The sequence below is a fragment of the Enhydra lutris genome, unplaced genomic scaffold (assembly GCF_002288905.1).
Source record: "Enhydra lutris kenyoni isolate GAN:26980312 unplaced genomic scaffold, ASM228890v2 scaffoldscaffold1, whole genome shotgun sequence".
Taxonomy (NCBI): Eukaryota; Metazoa; Chordata; class Mammalia; order Carnivora; family Mustelidae; genus Enhydra; species Enhydra lutris.
The window spans coordinates 67,999,508-68,020,404 of record NW_019154085.1 but is presented as its reverse complement, the minus strand read 5'-3'; the positions used below and the strand labels follow the sequence as shown (position 1 = coordinate 68,020,404).

At 38.2% G+C, this 20,897-nt stretch overlaps 1 protein-coding gene across 1 annotated transcript in view; it reads left to right on the top strand.

Moving 5' to 3' along the window:
- The window catches only part of LOC111141979 (methyltransferase-like protein 8), a 71,929-nt gene that overhangs the window by 8,137 nt on the left and 42,895 nt on the right, over positions 1-20,897 (top strand). Inside the window, exons 2-3 of the mRNA XM_022494876.1 lie at positions 11,567-11,625; positions 18,431-18,585. Of these exons, the coding sequence (XP_022350584.1) occupies positions 11,593-11,625; positions 18,431-18,585 (188 nt within the window). The 5' untranslated portion in view covers positions 11,567-11,592. The remainder of the gene's footprint in view (positions 1-11,566; positions 11,626-18,430; positions 18,586-20,897) is intronic.

Here is a 20,897-nt window from a genome sequence, read left to right as displayed (position 1 = left end):
CCTTCTTGGGTAGTTGGGACTACTTTAAGTCTGTTTAAGCTAAGCAGCACAGTGGAAGGCTTGGTGCTTTGGTTTCCATGAAGCCCTGTGGAAGTTGTAAGATGAACCAGACTAATGATAACAACAATAATATCAGCTAAAGTTTATTGAGCACTTACCGTGTACCCAGCACTATGTCACATGTATGTGTTACATAGATCACCTTCTCTGACCTTCCTAAATCTTAAAATAATCTTATTGGCCACATTTTGAGGAAATTGACATTAACAAAGTTAAATATCATATCAAAGGTTGTGTGGTAGCAAATTGCAGAGCCTCGATTCAACTTAGTCCAAAACCTTTGCCTCTTCACCTGAAATTGATTTCCAAGAAGACTTGAGGTGATTCTGCCCTACTTTGGGGGTATTTCAGCTATTAAGGAGAAATAAGAGGAGAATTCTCTGGAACAGAATCTCCTAATGCAGCATTTCTTAATATTGAAAAATGTATAAACCTCCATTTAAAAGAAAAAAAAATTCTTAGGCCCCTGGGTTGACTTAAATTGACATATTGTTACACAAATCTAGGTATAAGCTCCGTGTGCACAGAGCTCTTGTTCAAGTATAAAATCAAAGTACAAATGAGGGGTTTTTGGGTGACTCAGTCACTTAAGCAGCTGTCCACCTGTCCTCGGCTCAGGTCATGATCCCAGGGTCCAGGGATAGAGCCCCACATCCAACTCCTTGCTCAATGGGGAGTCTGCTTCTCCCTTTCCTTCTGCGTTCTGCTCCCCCTGCTTGGGCTCTCTCTCTGACAAATAAGTAAATGAAATCTTTAAAGAAAAGCGCAGATATAATCACAAAGCCAATGAAATTCAAATTTCCAGCATAATGTGACTGCTGATGTGTTTGTTACCAGAACCCAGTTGTAGCTCTCATTATTAACAAGGTACTGACCTCCGCCACACAGGTTCTTTTGACTTTAGCCCATCTTTACTATTGTGTGCTGTGTGTCTTCTCAATTCCCTCACCACTTTTCTCAGTTTGAAATACTGCAGAATCTTTGACATTATATTCAGATGCATCATCTCCATATTATATATCTGTGCTGCTTGTTGCCAACAAGATCATAAATGCAGACATAGGTGCTGAAATCAAGTAGCAGTGATACATTTGCTCCTTTTGGTTTTATTTTTAGATCATTATCATAATATAAACATGATTTTTTTAAAAATTGTCAGAAAAAAAATTGTCGGTAGGACCTGAGTTTGACAAACCCTGTTTGTTCTTTTGTTTTTAAGTTTGTGTGGGTTTTGTTTTTGTTTTTTTTTTTTGTTTTTTGTTTTTTGTTTTTTTAAGTAATCTCTACACCCAGCAAGGGCCTCTAACTTACAACCCCAAAATCATGAGTTGCATGCTCTACTGACTGAGCCAGCCAGGTGCCCCAAACCCTATTTTAATAGATGTGTTTGTTACTGAAGAGCAAGGAATGGAAATCTATTATAATGACCTTAAGAAGGTTAAAATGAAGTGGTGAATGGCAGTCCATGTTTTAGCTTTTGTCTACTCTAAAGTGTTTTTATTTCATAGGTGTTTATAACCTTGTGGTTCTTTCTAGCCACACTTAAGAGCTTCTCATTCAAAGCAGGATTTCCTTCTCATTGTTACAGTGTCACAGTTTTTGTTTCTAGGTGACATGGGTTATCCAACTCAGAAGGCCTAATTACTAACCAGTAGGTTCTATCTCTCTTCTCTTCCCCTTATTTCTTTTCTTTCCTTTTTTTAGATTTTATTTTTAAGTAATCTGTACACCCAACATGGTGCTCTGATTTACATTCTTGAGAGCAAGAGTTGTATGCTCCACTGGCTGAGCCAGCCAGGTGCCCACTCCTTTCCCCTTATTTCTATTTAACCCAGACTTAAGCCACATCATGTCCATCAGCTGCACCTCACCCTCCTCCCTCCTTTTCAACTCTGTCCTCTTTATTTTTTATTTCTGGCCATTTTGGGCTTACTTTATGATCATCATTTATATTCTCCTTCAGTTCCACCATCTTAAATCACCACTACTTTTTGTACTACCAGCCTGGACAGGCCTAATACAGATAAAAACAAATATATTGCCCTCAGACTGCCAGGTGGTAGAGGAAATCATGTAACGGGTCTGTCAGGTTACTTCTGGTTGCAGATAACAGAAAACTCAGATTGGCTTAAATAATTGAGGGAATGTATTGGCTTAATAACTGAAAAAGCCAGAGGTGGGTTGGGCTTCAAATGAAACATAACCCAGCTGCTTAACAATGGCACCGAACCTCCTTTTATCTTTCCAATTTTCTTTCCTCAAAGTTAGTTTCATCCTAAAGTTGTACCATTGTGAGACCAGGCCACTCAAGTCTCTAAGATGGCTTTTGTTGTGTACTAAACTGTGACCCACCCCCACCCCAATTCATACGTCGAAACCCCAGCCCCCAGAGTGACTGTTTTTGGAGATAGGGCCTTTATGAAGGTAATAAAAGTTAAGTGAGGTCATAATGATGGGCCCCTAATCCAATAAAACTGTGTCCTTACAAGAAAGAACAAGATACCAGAGAGATTATCTCTGTCCACAGAGTGCAAGAGGGAAGGCCATGTGAGGATGCAGCTGTCTACAAGCCAGCAAGTGATACCTCTTTGATACCAGTACTGTGAGAAAATAAATTCTGGTTTCGGTCATGTCTCCCATGTCTCTACAGATTCAAAGATCTCAAATCCATGAGCTATTAATGGAGAGTGAGTGGTCAGCAGGCAACCAGTAAGTGATTGCTGATTTGAGTTGCAACTTCAGTTGGGCCAATTAGCTGTTAACATTCCTTTACTCAAATGTTGTTAGTTTTCTTTTCCATTTTTTTCCTCTGTTCCTCCCTCAAGTTCCCTACCTTACAGTCTCTTACTTTACACAAGGATTATAACATTGGGAAAGGACTTACTGAACAATCTTTCCTTCCACCACAAACTTACCTGTTCTCACTCGTGAGAGAATGAAATTGTTCTAGACACCTTATGTGACTGACACATTTTTGGTGTCCCCTCCCTTCCTCCCACTTCTTAAAGCTTGTCAACAATCTATCTCTTTCCTTTTTTTTTTTTTAGATTTAATTAATTTATTTATTTGACAGAGATCACAAGTAGGCAGAGAGGCAGGCAGAGAGAGAGGAGGAAGCAGGCTCCCTGCTGAGCAGAGCACCCGATGCCAAGACCCTGAGACCATGATCTGAGCTGAAGGCAGAGGCTTAACCCACTGAGCCACCCAGGCGCTGCTTCCATTATTTTCATTCTATTTTTCAACATTGGGTTTTCTCTCATTCTACAAAGATGCTTAAGATCTTTGCAACTTAACAAATACTCTTCTTTGATTAGACAACACCTCAAGATGTGCTCCAGCTTCTCTCTTTTCCTTTCTACTGCCTGTGATAGTCATCTACATTTACTACCTTCCCTACACTATCCCATTTACCTACTTATTCCTCAACTCTGCCTTCTGCTGGCACAGCCAGGTTTAAAACACTTTGATAAAGGTCAAACCTATTATTTATTTTTAATTTCTCTTTTTTAGTATTCTTTAGTATTGATCACATATGCTGGCTCCTCTTCCTCTACCTGTCTCCTAAGTGTTGTATTACCATGAGTTCCATCAGTCTCATTTTCTTTCTCAATCAGTTCATCGTGACTTCATCTATCACCTGTAAACCAGTGACTTGCCTCCCAAATCGACATCTGTACCAGTGCCTGCCAGTTACCTAAATTCATCTCCAACTGTCTGTTGGCAATATCCACATAAATATATTGTGGGATCCTTAAAACTTGTCATGTGCAAAATGAACTTACTCTCTTCTCTTCCCTACCACCATCCCACCATTACCTACCTTTTTTTCTGAACTCTGTCTTGATTAGTCTCATCCTCTACCCAGCTACCAAAGCTAGAGATCTTGTTCCATATCTAAATACGCAGCTTCATCCTGCGTATATTGGCTTCATCCTACTTTCATATCTGATCATTTCAAAAGATCTATTGATTCTGCTTCTAAAGTGTGTCTTGACTTAACTCCTTCCTCGATTATCATTCTGTTGTCTTCTCTGGCTCCCATGATTTCTGACAGATTCTTGTTATTTGGAGCTCTTCTTTAATTAATTCTATATAGGAGTGGTTCTCAGTCATTGATGTGCACCAGGATCACATGAAGATTTAAAAAACTGTACATGCACAGTCCCAGAGCTTTGATTTTTACTAGTCTGGTATAGGACCCCATGTTTTGTAGTATAAAACAATCATAACCATCTTTATAAAATACAGATCTAATCATATGGCTCACCTGTTTAAAACTCTTCAGTTGTTGTCAGTGCCTACAGAAACTGCCTAGGGGTGTCTGAGTAGTATAGTCACTTGAGCTTCCGACTCTTAATTTTGGCTGGGGTCATGATCTCAGAGTCGTGGGATCGAGCCCCAGCTCGGGCCCTACGCTCACCATGGAGTCTACTTGAGACTCTGTCTCTCCCTCATCCTCTGCCATTCCCTCCCATGTGCTCTCTCAATCTGTCTCTCAAGTAAATAAATAAATCTTAAAAAAGAGAGAGAGAGAGAAAGAAAGAGAAAGAGGAAAGAAGGAAGAGAGGGAAGGAGGATGGGAGGGAGAGAGGGAGGTAAGGAGGGAGGAAAAGAAAGAAAGACAGCCAGACTCCCTAGTCTGGTATAAAGATTCCTCATTATCTGGCTCTGGCATAAATTTCCAACCTTATAAATACCTCCCCATCCCCACCCTCACCTGCCCCTCACATCATAAGCTGTAAGAATACAAAGTTAATTTTTAATATAAACTTTTAATTTTAGAACAGTTTTAGCTTTATAGAAAAATTGTGAAAATTGTATAACTACCATATACTCCATACCGAGTTTCCCCACTATTAACATCTTACATTAGTATGGTCACAGTTAATGAACCAATATTAATATATTTCTGTTATCTGTTCACTGAAATACATAGTTTACTCAGATTTCCTTAGTTTTCACATACCCTTTTTCTGTTCTAGGCTCTAAGGACACCACATTGCATTTTTTTTTTTTTTTGGAAGATTTATTTATTAGAGAGAGAGGGAGAGAGAGCATGAGCATAGAAGGAAGGGGCAGAGGGAAAGGGAGAGAGAATCCCAAGCAGACTCCATGCTGAGCACGGAGCCTGATTGGGGGGAGGGTGCTTAATCCCAGAACCCTGAAATCATAACCTGAGCCGAAGGACACTCAGTTGACTGCACCACCCAGGTACCCCAACACCACATTGCATTTTAGTCATCATGTCTCCTTAAGTTCCTCTTGGCCTTGACAGTTTCTCAGATTAACTTGCTTTTTGATGACCTTGACAGTTTTGAGGAATACTGTTCGGTATTTTATAGAATGATCCTAAATTGAGGTTTGTCTGATGTTTTTCTTATGATTAGACTGGGGTTATGGATTTGGGGGAGGAAGAAGAACACAGAGCCAAAGTGCCATTCTCATTATATCATATCAAGAGTACATGCTGTCAACATGACATCCACTGTTGATGTTAACTTTGATCACCCGACTGAGTAGTGTTGGTCAAGTTTCTCCACTGCAGAGTTAAGTTTCCCCTCTTTCCTACTGTACTCTTTAGAAGGAAGTCACTATGTGTAGCGCACACTTAAGGAATGAGAAGTTATGGTCCACCTCCTTGAGGGTGGAGTATCTCCATAAATTATTTGGAATTCTTCTGCCTGGGAGATTGTCTCCTTTCCTGCACTTATTATTTATTCAATCAATCATTTATATCCATATGGACATACAGATACTTTATTTTGGGGATCATAACCCAAAATTATTTTGTTGCTCAAAGTGTTTCAACTTTGGCCATTAGGAGCTCTTTCGGTTGGCTCACATGTCCCTTTGACGTACCTCTGTCATTGTCGGGTTTTGAGTTTTGTTTGTTTTGTTTTCTTTTTGAGCACTTCCTTACTTTCTGGCACTAAAAGATGCTTCAGGCTCATCTTGTATATTCCCTGCCCTAGGCCCAGCTAGCATCAGTCATTTCTCCAAGGAGCCCTAGTTCCTTTTGTTAGAGAATGGTATTAGAAACCAAGATTTGGGGCACCTGGGTGGCTCAGTAGGTTAGGCCTCTGCCTTCGGCTCAGGTTATGATCCCAGGGTCCTGGGATTGAGCCCCGCATCGGGCTCTCTGCTCCGCGGGGAGCCTGCTTCCCTTCCTCTCTCTGCCTGCCTCTCTGCCTACTTGTGATCTCTATCAAATAAATTAAAAAAAAAAAATCTTAAACTTTGTTCTTTAAAAAAAAAAAAAAGAAACCAAGATCTGGGTGCTTCATGTGCTTGTTGCTACTGGGATATGGTAGCTTCTAGGCCTTCTCAGCCCGCAGAGTAGGGAACTATATGTTTGTGTACTAACTTGTGTATACGTATCTACAAATATTTCTACATATAATATCTGTATTTATATTAAGTTAAACATGAGTTCATACTGATGATTCCAATTCTAATCTATTACCATATGGATCATTTCAACCTTCTCCCTCCATTTGTTTGTAACCTCCGATTTCCAGTGAGAAGCCTGGTTCGTTCCCACCATCTACTATCTATTTCTTAATTGTTCAGTTCCGTTATTTTTTATAGTGGTTTCAGAATTGTTAACCTCCTTTCAACTGGAATACAGTGCTTATTATACTTCTTCTTGCCTTTAAAGACCCCGACTCATTTTCAAATTTACTTTAATTAGTATCTTTTTTCCAATTACTTTTTATTTCCTGAATGTAGCATATGCTTTCACACTTCTTTGTCTTTAATTGTGCCATTCCCTCTGCCTGAGACGCCCTGGTTTTTGTCCTTTTCTCTTTGAAATATTGCCACTCATTCTTCTAGACCCAGCACAGATTTTTGCCTGTACCAGGAAACTTTCCCTGGCCACTGTCAATAGACTTCAGTCACTCATTCCTCTGTGCTCTGATAGCACCTACCTCTACCACACGTGTGTCAGGACTCTTTATTTGCATTTCATTCCGCTTCACTTGATGGTACGTTTCTTGAAGGAAGAAACCAAATGGATTTGTCCCTGGATTCCCAGGACTTAACTCTATTGTGTTATATGTTGTATGTTAGAAATCCTCTTGGATGAAAAATAACAGAAAATCTAACCATGGTTAAAATACTTAAGGATTTTTCTTACCTACAAAGAAGTCCAGAGGAAGGTGGTAACCAACATTGGTTTACCTGTTCATTGGTGCCATCAAGAATCAGACCCCTTTCCTCCTCTGCACGCTGCAGAACACTTCCCTCCTCTGCGCACTGCATCCTGAGCTTAGATGCATTGCATCTAAGTTCAGGAAAGAGGTAGGGTGAGTTTGTGCCAGTAAGCTATCCTCTGGCCCCTTTCCCTCCATAGGGAAGAAAGACTTTAGCCCCTTAGCAGACTTTTTTCATCCAGAACTTGGTACCATGTCTCCTCCAACTGCAAGAGAAATTAGAAAGTTGAGTTTTTAGTTTTTAATCTTTTGAATGAGAACAAGATGTTGGAATAATCACAGATGCTCCAAGTAGTCACAAGACTGCAAGGAAGTCAGGGATCTGTTTCCTATTGGATAAAAGACCTAAGGATCGACAGAGGACCAGTCCAAGAAGTCTCTTCAAGACAAGAGGGAAAAAATGAATGATCCCAGTGGGAGTAGTACCTGACCGTTACAGGTAGAAAGCCCAGGTTCATCTATTGAGGAATCTAACATACTCTGACCATCCACTTTAAAATCTTAGAGAATTCTGTATTGCTCTGGAAACTTTCAGCTTGTCTTCTCATGTAGAAATCGTATTGTTCTTATTAACTTCACTTTTTGTACTTTGGCCCCTTTTCTAAGTATCATGCCTCCTATGGTTTTGCAGTCAAAATTCCTGACATTCCATGGTAAGTTTGCCTTGCTTTTTTGCAAGTTATAACTAGTTACATAGCTTCTACCTACCTAAATTCTTTGTTCTTTTGAAATTAAGGAGATACAGTCATTTGGACATCTTTATTCACTAATTCTGTATTTCAGATTTTTTATATCTAACAACTATTTATGATTTGAATTTTTTAATAATATTCCATTTTATAACAGGGCAGCTTTATTGACACATTAACCCAAAACATGACTGGGTAAACCCTGTGTACAGGTACAAGTACCTCCTGCCATCTGGTATACCTAGAGATAGGGACCTTTGCAATGAACAGGAAAACAGAAGTCTCATTAAGGGACAAACTACATTAATCTCATCCTTGTACATTTTTTAACTAGAATTTATAAGGACTGATAGCACATAAAGTATATATGTAACTTAGTACCCTTTCTCAGCCCACCAAATCTGATTAATGCCTCCGGAAGTTACTACAATGCACACAAACTTGAAATGCCAGGTGGATGAGTTAAAATAGATTTCATTCTGATCCAGCATCATGATTTTGGAAACAACTTCCAGAGTAATTTGAATGGTATGGATTGAGGCTGCTTTGAGATGGAGTGACATGAAATCCATTAAAGAAATAACTTGTGAATCCCAGTAGCTTCTAGTAAGTACCTGGTGTGGCCACCTTTAAGGGTGGTCATGGTGAGCAAACACTGAGCATGAGCTTTCCATTTTGAAGCTGCAGAGTGACTGATGTCATAGTGTGATCAAAGTGCTCTGCAAATACTTACTGTAATTATTGTTGTTCTTCTGTTCTTGCTAATAGCCTTATTTATACCCTGAAATTATAATCATCCAAACAAAGATGAAAACAAGATGTATGAGTTTTCTGAGCTGTTTGCCTCACAGATGGTCACCCTTGGAGTTCTCCGAAATTGCTAGGGTTAATTGAAGCTTCAGTCTTCACTGCAGTGTAGTTGATACTTAAGTGTTTCTTACCTGTAGGCACTCACTATCCAAAAACAGTACAACAATAGCACTTTAATTTGCTCTCATTAATGCTAGCCTCTCAGGTAATATTAGTGCAGTTTTATCTAGATGATGTTTGTTCCTCTGAATGAAATCTTTGTACCAGCTTCCCAGCTGAGAAGAAAAGCTAAACAGTTACAAAGAGAAAAACACTAATGTCTCACTAATTTATTTATTTAAAAGATGTTCAGAACCCAGGAAACATCAAAGGGGAGTTAACTTTTAAATGGAGGGCAGGCATTTAGTGTGTGATTAACAGTGGTTTCTTTCCCTGAGATTTCACTGAGCTGAGACAACTGGGAATCATTCTTGGGGAGCCTAACAAATAGTTTTTGCTCAGAGCCAGCTGACTGCTCCAAGGATAATTGTTATAGACTCACACAAACAGCAGTACTGTTTGCTCTAGTTCTTTGGTGCTCTTCTACCAGTATTGAGATGTAAAAAGGCAGTCATAGGATCAAGCTTAGATAGAAAGGAAGTAAGTCCTTCTTTGCCTCTACTCCTCAGCTGTGTAAAAGTAGAAGACCAGTATTAAAATGTTCCATTATTTAGGTGATGCAAGAGCACTTTGTATCTTGAGTTTGGAATACTGGAAAAAGAATAACTATGCTTTCCTAATTCTGGGCACTAGTGTCTCCCATTGGCATTGTTTGCTATTTAATTAAGGCCCAAGAGAAGAAACAGAACTGCAAAAGATGAAGGGGGTAAGGAGGGAGACGGAATTCTGGGTCTCCTTAAATTAGTTACAACAAATTAACAACTTCAGTAAAGACTGGAGAATCAATGCTGTGATCCTTCTTGCATGTGTGGTGTACAAAAGTAGAAAGCAAATGGGTGAACTGTATGTATGTGAATAGCAAAGATGTAAAAAAACAAAATAAGGAAAAAGAGCCTGGACTCTCCAGTTAGACTGACTGGGTTCAAATTGAAGTGTCATCAGTTATGGATTGGGTGACCTTAAACATGTTCTTTTATGTCATCCTGTATGGACTTTTCCTCTATAATGTGGATATAAAAGCAGTACCCCTTGATAGGGAAATAGAGGTTAAATAAGGTAATACATATAGGGGTGCCTGGGTGGCTCAGTCAGTTTAGCAGCTGCCTTTAGCTCAGGTCATGATCAGGTCCTGGGACTGAGTCCCACATTGGGCTCTCTGTTAGGCAGGAACCTGCTTCTCCCTCTTCCTCTGCCTGCAATTCTCCCTGCTTGTGCTCTCTCTTTCTGTCAAATAAATAAATAAAATCTTTTTTTTTTTTTTTAAGATAATACATGTTGAAAAAAAATGAAACAAGATGGGATTGGGAGGGAGACAAACCATAAGAGACTTTTAATCTCACAAAACAGAGGTTTGCAGGGATTAGGGGGGTAGGGGGAGGGTGGTTGGGTTATGGACATTGGAGACGGTATGTGCTGTGGTGAGTGCTGTGAAATGTGTAAGCCTGACGATTCACAGACTTGTACCCCTGGGGCTAATAATACATTATATGTTAATTAAAAAAAAATATATATATATAGGTAATACATATAAAGTACTTAGAATAGGGCCTCACAGGGACACCTCAGTGGCTCATACATTTAAGAATCGGACTCTTGATTTCGGCTCAGGTCATGATCTCAGAGTTGTGAGATCCAGCCCCATGTGGTGCTCCACACTGAGCGTGAAGCCTGCTTAGGACTCTCTCTCTCTCTCACCCTGCATGCATGTCCTCTCCCCCTCATGCACTCTCTCTCTCCTCTCTCTCTCTCAAAAAAAAAAAAAAAAGAAAGAAAAAAGAAAAAGAAAGAATAAAGAAATAGGGCCTCACACATGGCAAATACTTCACTCGTTTATTAATTGAGATTTACATGAAAGATAAACTGGGATTGGGCATTTACTTCCTTAAAGACTTTTTCAATTTTCAAAATTTAGTATGGAGTATTTCCTTCAACTGAAATTGTCCTTTTTATTTAAAAAGTACTTAAAACTATTATTCTACAAAAATTAAATTCGCAATTAAGAAACACGTTTTCATGTTTGTAACATGAAATATCCTTGTACATTACATATTCTGGTAGAATATGGTATAGTTTGTTGGTATGGTAAGACAGGTGAATCATTGTGAAAAGGGATCCATTTTTAGTAGAAAGCAAAGCATCTAGCCTAACTATAATGAGAAACCTAAGTCTGTTAGAAAATTTGGAGGTAGGACAGAGATCTCTTCCTCATAAGTCAACCTATACCAAGGCGGCTGCTTTTGCTACACACAATGTGGTAGCAATGATGAGTCCAGAAAAGTAGTATTAAAACTGTCTTCTCCTTGGCTTGTCATACTGTATGTGGAACCTGAGTCATTTTGTGTATTTGTGCTTTTCCGTGTATTCTAATATAAATGCACACTTAGCTATATCTAAGCTGGCAGGAAGTCTATCAGCATTTCATGACATACTGCTGTATACTTATAAGTATAGTAATGTTATTGATAATGAAATTCTGTCACTCTGATATTTGTATGAGTTTCAGTTCCTTTCTGAATCCGTTCCTTTGTGATTTCTCTAGCCAGTTAACTACTCATGACTGAGTCATGGCATTGAAATCGCAGAGGGCCTTTGCCCTAAAGTCATGCTCATTCTGTTTCATTTTGACCTTGACAGGACTTGATAGGAAGAACCACTCTGGGATGGTGAGCTGCAATTGGGAACCTATAGGCAAAGTAAGTAAAAGAAATACCATTTGATTGTATGGACTAGAATTTGATATGGCAGGATTAGTTTAAGCTAAGTTAAATGAAGGATGAGGACCTCAGAACTCTTCAGGTGCTTCCAGTAGTACATAAAAACTTTCTGAACACCAAACAAGGATTTGCGGAGATTTTTGTTATCTTCATTTTTCTCTGCTCTGAACTGGAGGAACTCAAACTAAATATCAGCCTTAGCAGCAGTAAGCACACTAAAACATGCCTAGAAAATTCTTACCTGTGTTTCTCACTTTTAGATTGCCTCAAGTTTTGTTTATGACAAACACTTGATAATTTGAAACTATAATGAGAAACCTAAGTCTGTTAGAAAAACTGCATTGTAACTATCTGGCCAATATTCAGACCTTTACTTCATACAAGTGTACTACTTACCCAGGTTATGTTGCCCTCATGAAACAGAATGATAAGTATTCTGTCCTCTATTTTCTGAAAGACTCAGTGTAAGATTAGTGTTATTTCTTCCTTAAGTATTTGATATTCACTAGTGAAGCCATAGAGGCTTGTAGTTTTCTTTGTAGGCAGATTTTGTGTTTATTTGGGGTTTGTTGTGGTAAAATATACGTAAGATTTACCATTTTTATCTTTTGCAAATATACAGTCCAGTGGCATTAAGTATATTCACATTGTTGTGTAAGTATCACAACTTTCCATTTCTAGGACTTCTTATTTTTCCCAACTGAAGTCCTATACCTATTAAACATTTAATTCCTTCGTGGCAGCCTACTACCATTCTACTCTCTGCCTCTATGAATTTTTGACTACTCTAGGAACTTCATAGAGGAGGAATGATACAACATTTCTCCTTTTATGATAATTGGCTTATTTCACTTAGCATAATATCTTCAAGGCTCATCCATGTTACAGCCTGTGTCAGAATTACCTTCTTTTTAAAGGCTAAATAACACTCCATTTTATGTATATGTCATTTTGTTTATCTGTTCATCTTTTGGTGGACACTCAGCTTGTTTCTACCATTTGTCAGTTGTGAATAATGTTGCTATAAACATGGTATACAAATACATCTTCAAGTCCCTGTTTTCACTTACTTTGGGTATATATCCAGAAGTAGAATTGCTGGATCGCATGGTAATTTCATGTTTAATATTTCGAGGAATTGCTGTACTGTTTTCCACAGCATCTGCACCATTTTACATTCCATCCAGCAATGCACGAAGGTTCTGATTTCTCCACATCCTCACAAATACATTTTTAAAAAATAATAGCCATCCTAATGGGCATGATGTTTGTTTTGCTTTTAATTACAAATTTAATTTATTTAGTACATTTGGGGCTATTTAAATTTTTTTTCTTGTGCTGTTTTGGTAAGTAATTATTGGTATATTGTGGTTTTGAAGGCATTTATCCTTCATATTTTTCATAATACCTCCTTATTAGCTTTTCAATGTCTGTAGGGTCTGTGGTGATGTCCTCTCTTTTATTCCTGTTATTAGAAATCTGTGTTTTCTGAAACACAAGTGCTTGAGATCAGTCTTGCCAGAGGCTTACTAGTTTTATTAAAGAGTCAGCATTGATTCTGATTTTCCCTGTTTTATCCACTTTCTGTTTCATTGATTTCTGCCTTTAGTTTCTACTTCCTTCTTTCTACTTACTTTGCATACTATTTACTGTCTTTCTAGCTTTTTAAGATTGAAACTGGATCATTGGTTTGAGATCTCTCTTCCTTTCTAATAGAAACATTTAAAACTATCAATTTCCTTCTAAACATTGCTCCAGCTGCATCCCATAAATTTTGATATATTAAGATTTCATTGTTATTTAGTTCAACATATTTTCTAATTTACCTTAAGACTTACTAACGCATGTAAATCTGACATATAGGTTATTTAGAAGTGTGTTGCTTGGGGTACCTGGGTGCCTCAGTTGGTTGGGCATCTGCCTTTGACTTAGGTCATGATCCCAGGGTCCTGGGATCCAGCCCCACATAGGGCTCTCTGCTCAATGGAGAGCCTGCTTCTCCCTCTCCTCCCCGCTCTTGCTCTTTTTCGCTTTCTCTTTCTCTCTCAAATAAATAAATAATTTTTTTTTAAAGTGTGAAGCTTAATTTCCAAATATTTGGGAACTTTCTAGATATCTTATTATTATTTAAAGTTTGAATAAAAAAGCAAGAGCCAACATTATGCTCCTATAAGAGAAGCACTTTATTTATGTATATTTTTTAAAAGAAGCACTTTAAATGTAAACATATAAATGCAGTTAAAATATATATGTAACATATAAAACACTGCATAAGACAGCTGGTCAGGTTATATTAATATCAGACATAGTAGACTTGAAGAAAATAGGTATTACCAGAGATAAGGAGGAATATTTATTAATGAGTCAATTCATCAAAAATATTAACACTAGGGGGTGCCTGGGTGGCTCAGTTGGTTAAGCGACTGCCTTCGGCTCGGGTCATGATCCTGGAGTCCTGGGATCAAGTCCCGCATCGGGCTCCCTACTCTGCAGGGAGTCTGCTTCTCCCTCTGACCCTCCCCCATCTCATGCTCTCTGGCTTTCTCAAATAAATAAATAAATAAATAAAATCTTTAAAAAAAAAATATTAACACTAAATATTGTTATGGCCAGAAAGCATACCCTGTAGGATTTTAATACTACTGAGACTTGTCTTACAGCCCTGCATGTGTGGTTTGCCTTGGCAAATGTTTCATGTTCACTTGAAAAAAAATGGGCATTTGGCTATTACTAGATATAGTGTTCTTTCTGTATGTCATTTAGGTCAAGTTGATAATGTTTAATTCTTCCATATCCTAATTGATTTTTTCTATTGTTTTCTTAATGTACTATTTATTACTGAGAGAGGGGTATTAAAATCTCCAAGAATTACTGTGAATTTACTAATTTCTCCTTTTAAAAAGTTCTGTCCAATTTTGCTTCATATATTTTGAAGCTCTATTATTATGTACATGCACATTTAGGATTTTATGTCTTGACAGATTGGCTCATCATTACTAAATGTCCCCTTTTATCTCTGTAACAGTCTTTTTTTTTTTTTTTTAAGTCTACTTTGTTATTAAATAACAAAAATTCAACTGGATAAATTTTTTTTTGTTTTTTTTGTTTTTTAAGATTTTACTTATTTGTTTGACAGAGAGCGAGACAGTGAGAGAGGGAACACAAGCAGGGGCAGTGGGAGAGGGAGCAGCAGACTTCCTGCTGAGCAGGAAGCTCAGTAAGGGGGCTCAGGATCATGACCTGAGCTGAAGGCAGACGCTTAACAACAGAGCCACCCAGGCGCCCCTGAGTAAATTTTAAAGATTTAGTTGGCTTTATTAACCAGTTCACAAATTGGGCAGTATTCCTTCTAGCATGTAGAGAGGAGTTCCAAAGGACTGCAGAAAGGAAAAGGTTTTTAAAGTAAAGAGGGGCTGGAAACAAGGAAATTATTAGCAAAGAATCCATTGTTTTAGGCAACATTGCCCTCCTAAGGGGAACTGAAGGGGTCTTCCAATTAAGTCCCTAGTGCTGACCAGGAAATTCTCATGTTGACTGGTAAAAGGCTACATTTCTGAGGGATTAAAACTGCAGTTATGTTAGGTATTAATTCTTGTTTACTGACTTGGGGCCTTAACTAAGTGATGCCATTTTGGGCCTGTGGTTTTGTTTTTAACATTATTAATATAGCTCCACTGGTTTTCTCATGCAGCGTTCATACAGTATCTGTCTTTATTTTATTTGTATCTTCGTATTTAAAGTGCTTCTCTTATAGACAGTTTATGGTTGGGTCTTGATTTTTCATACAAATTGATAACCTATGTCTTTTAATTGGACTCCATTCACATTTAATGTAATTATTAATATAGTTGGGCTTAAATATCTCATCCTAGTATTTGTTTTCTTACTGTCCTTTTTGGTTTTAGTTCCTCTGTGCTTCCTTTCCTGCCTTCTTTTGGGTGATTGGAATATTTTTAGCTACACTTACTTGTTTTATTTCAAATAAAAATACTGCTTCTTCATACAGTTTCATTATGCAGATAATATCTTAGTTAAACTGCAATTCAAGTTAGCATATGCCAAAAGAGTTCAGAGAGGGTACATAAAGAGAGTGGAACAATCTGGTGGCAGAAATCAACTTTCTCTACCAGAATTCTGTTTGGGGTTGACCCTGCCCATCTTTTCTTTTCCCATCACAAAATGGAACCATGAACTCGTAGGCATTCAGCTAACTTGATAGTCATAACATTTCATTTGCCTCCACCAAAGAGCCTTCATTTAGCAGAGAAGGAAAAACAAACAAGAAACAGGAGATCTGCACTAGCTATTGAGTGTTTTGTTTCTTCTCACACACTTTTTGAATCATTGTTACTGGTGTAACTGGATTGCTGCCTATATACTGTCACGCTTTCCTGTCACTGCCTTCTTCCACACTGTAAGGATCTTGGGAACCACCCTGAAAATATGAATATTTTCATATAGTTTCCTTCTAATTAAATTTATGTCAGACAGTGGGGCACCCAGGTGGCTCAGTGGGTTAAGCCTCTGCCTTTGGCTCAGGTCATGCTCTCAGGGTCGAACCCCACATCGGACTCTCTGCTCAGCGGGGAGCCTGCTTACTGCCACCACACTGCCTGCCTCTCTGCCTACTTGTAATCTCTGTCAAATAAATAAATAAAATCTTTAAAAAAAAACAAAAACTAAAATTATATCAGACAAGGATCAGTTTTATATTATCAAACAGTTAATTCACAAGCAACTTTAGAGGCTTGCAATTTAGTTGAGAAGACATTTATATAATTTTATTATGTATTTTTCTGTATTGTGTTTATTATATAAATGTATCATTTTTATATAATAAGAAAGACAAAGAGCAATGCAAGGCTGTGTGTGACTGTTACAGATAATAAATAAATGAGGTAAGGTGTTTTTGTAGTCAATTAGAAAAACAGCAGCCTATCAAGATTCTTGATCATTTCTAGTGAGAGAAACTCATATCTTCTTTTCCCCTTTCTCTTCTCTATATAGATAAACATAGATAAGTATCACATGATTATTTGAAGATTAAAATTTCATTTTGATTTGGCTTTTCTGGGTGGAAAACGTTTACCTCATTTTACACTTTTGAGCATGAATTGTCTCTCTTTCTAGGTATAATCAGTTTCTACTCTTAAGCATACAGATTTTATGAATAATATTCAGTGCAGAAAGAGCTCTAAAAAAAAATTGTGCAGGTAGGGTTTTGTTATAGTCTTATGTAGAGCACAGGCAGGAGATAAGAACAAAGGCACATCAGAGGAAATGTAATGGTGGGCAGAGCATTTCATCTCATTTGCCTCCACCAAAGAGCTTGCATTTAGCAGAGAAAGAGAAACAAAACAAACAGGAGATCTGCACTAGCTATTGAGTGTTTCATTTCTCATCACTGCTAGTTACATTTGAATGGAACCATTACGCTCTTTTTGGTGTGTAACTAAGCCCTTTTTTTCCTCCAAAAGGAAAATCTTGAATTTTGTGTTTGAAAACACAATGAGATGTTTTTGACATTCTGCAGTTCATTTTGGAAATCACCATCTTAAAACCCATTGCCTTTCAGTAAGTTGGTAAAGGATGTACAATACTTGTCATTTTTACACAAAATAGTCCCTTAGATAGTCTCTAGTGTGTATAAGATATACACACCTTTTAGCATCTGTTTTTACCAGGCAGTTTACAGCATTAGGCTCAATGTTGTGATGAACAACTGAATGGGGATGAAATGCTGAGCACTCTTACAATGGATTTTTATTAAAAAAAAAAAAAAGTAAGCTCTTCACAGCTTCTTTTTGATACTTTTCCATAAAGATTGTAAGCCAGCATATTTGTCAGTACGTAATTAAGGCAACATTCTCTTTAAATGTTCAAGTTCTTCCAAAAATGGGGATGGACTTGACGAACCAACTGATGATTCTCCTCTTGAGCTAGGATTGTATATTTTTTTGTACAGGGAAATCTGTTTTTACAAATGTATTACTAACTATTCTTACAAATATATGTCTACAGGGTTGTTAGAATTAAGAATCACTGGGAGTAGGGGTGCCTGGGTGGCTCAGTCATTAAGCGTTGGCCTTTGGCTCAGGTCATGATCCCAGGGTCCTGGGATGGAGCCCCACCTCGGGCTCCCTGCTCAGCAGGAAGCCTGCTTCTCCCTCTTGCTCTCCCCTGGTTTGTGTTCCCTCTGTCGATATCTCTCTCTGTCAAATAAATAAATAAAATCTTAAAAAAAAAATTGCTGGGATCATATTTTCAGTATTTACTTATTATTTGACTAAATTTCATACTATTCAGCTCAGCTCAGAGAAGGAGATTTAATAGGTTTGTTTTCTTATTCTGCTACTACTGTACTTGGGTTTTTGGTCTAGTGGTCATAAAATATTCCCAAGATATATGTTCCCTTAGGATCCCCAAGCCAAAATAATAAAATCACTTAAATTAAACTTTTAATACACAAAATTCAGATTCTAGGCTGACATACTTTGGCCGTGTGCTAAAAATTAAATGAACAAATACCAAACAAAGCAAAGCTGGCCAAGGCTTTGACTTTTGAAGAATGTCAGCCAATGGTATACACTCTAAATATTCTTTTTCCTTCTCTTGGCCTGAAAATACTTTAGGACAGAAGCTATCATGCCCACTTTTCATTTAAAAATGTTTAGTTTTCATGTCTTTTCTCGGGTTGTAATTCTTTTGGACCAGTTTTTGTCTGTTAGATAAATAATACCCTGTATAATGCATGCTGACTAATTAATCGTTTGTAACTTCCCAGGTGCTGATTACGATGAATGTGATTTGGAGAAATTCTGTTTCCTGTCTAAGGATAAAAAAGGTGCCACATAGATACCAAAGTGGTAATCACCCAATGGTCCCTCTGGGATCAAGGATTTTAACTGATCCAGCCAAAGTTTTTGAACACAACATGTGGTGAGTTATCTTTTGACATCTGATGTTATAGATAGATAGAAAGATAGATAGATAGATGATAGATAGATAGATAAAACATTGGTATATTTTCTTTCTTTCTTTTTTTTTTTTTTTTTAAAGATTTTATTTATTGATTTTACCGAGAGAGAGTGAGAGAAAGATAGAAAGCCCGAGTGTGGGGGCGCCTGGGTGGCTCAGTGGGTTAAGGCCTCTGCCTTCGGCTCAGGTCATGATCCCAGGGTTCTGGGATCGAGCCCCACATTGGGCTCTCTGCTCTGCTCGGTGGGGAGCCTGCTTCCTCCTCTCTCTCTGCCTGCCTTTCTGCCTACTTGTGATCTCTGTCTGTCAAATAAATAAATAAAATCTTTAAAAAAAAAAAAAAAAAAAAAAAGAAAGCCCGAGTGTGGGAAGGGGAAGAGGGAGGAGAAGCAGACTCCTTGCTGAGCAGGAAGCTTGATGTGGGGCTCGATCCCAGGGTCCTGGGATCAAGACCTGAGCCATACACAGATACTTAACCTGTTGAGCCTCCTGGGCTCCCCAGCAGTGGTGTATTTTCACGTAGAGCCAAGAAAAGATTTTTAAAGTTGATCAGTGTTGTTGAAGTCTGAAAGGCAGGGTAACTGATCCTAACTTAGCTGTAGCCAATTCTGAATTTCTTTGCAAATAGAATTGATAAAATGACACTTCCCAAGTGCTTTCCACAGCTTTGGGGTTCTTGCAGACCCTCCCTGCTCACAGCTGGTCCTCATTTGCCAGAATATTGTGGGAAGCGAGGCTGTTTTCTAGGTAGAGCCCTCCTCCTGCCCTGCAGGACCTTCCACCTTTTACAAGTACTTGTCCATCAGCAAATGTGTATTCTGTACCTGCGCACCTGCCCTTACTGAGACCAAGGGAAACACACTGGTTTGACCCTACTCTATGCTTTCAGGAAATCTGTCCTCTATTTGGAAAGGTAGACAATTATAGGAAAAATTGATAATTAGCAATACATGGCAGCAAATTGTAAGGGACCAATGTGTTCTTATAAGGCATATACAGTGTTTATCTTATAAGAACAACTCCGGGGCGCCTGGGTGGCTCAGTGGGTTAAAGCCTCTGCCTTCGGCTGAGGTCATGGTCCCAGTGTCCTGGGATCGAGCCCCACATCGGGCTCTCTGCTCAGCAGGGAACCTGCCTCCTCCTCTCTCTCTCTGCGTGCCTCTCTGCCTACTTGTGATCTCTATCTGTCAAATAAATAAATAAAATCTTTAAAAAAAAAAAAAAAGAACAACTTAACTGTGCAAAAACACTTCTGTTTTGACATAGGAAGATTTCTTTTTTTTCTTTTTTCAGTTTCCATTTTATTGACATATAATTGATATGTAAAGAAAGACTTCTTTAAGTGGAGAAATTGAGATCAGGATAATTTATTCTGTCTCCAGTACATAGTACAGTGCCTGACACATAAATATTTGTGAAGTAATGACTTGGATAGTTAAGGCTGGAATAAGGGCATTCTTGATGGGTAGAAATTCATAAAACATAGAGATAAAGAAGTATGAGGCATATGCAGAAGACCGTGAACAGGATATCGCCTAAAATAAAAACTGTCCTAGGAGATTTATAAACGATAAAGTGTTGGAATGATATAGGCCAGGTATGGGGGTTGGGGGGGGTAAGATTGCATGAATTTTTGAATTCACAGCTGAAATGAGAGACATTACAGAAGCCCCTGAAGAGACATGACATTATACATGGGCTATTAAGTACTGTGTATGTATTTGGTTAACATTACGCTAACTAGACAGATCAACAGGTAGAACTAGAAGCAGGAAAGTGCCATTGAGAGAGATTTTGAAGGAAGAATAAATAGAGCTTGGTGCTTTTGTAGAATAAAGGAAAACAAAATATTTGGCTATGAAGTTTTGATCCTTGGTGACTAATAAAAACTTATTAATTAGTCCCACATTATACGATATGTTGCCACTAGCCAGAGGTGGTTATTGAGCACTTGAAACCTGAGTAGTCTCAATTGAGATATGGTGTAACATTTTGAAGACTTAGCACCATCTTCTTGGAAACCTCTGTATCATGAGAGCCAAGTGGAAGAAGAAGCAAATGTTCAGGCTGAACTGTAAAAGAAGAAAGGTGAGGCAGAGGTTCGAGTAAACCACTAGCTTGTGCACCCATGGAAGCCACAGGAGCAGAAATAAGGAAAGCCAAAGCCAGGGACACTGGTACAAATTGTTGAACTGAATATCCACTTTCTAGAACATCCATCACCATCTGATCTCAAGGACCATCTTTGAGAGACCTATCTTGCTTATACCAAA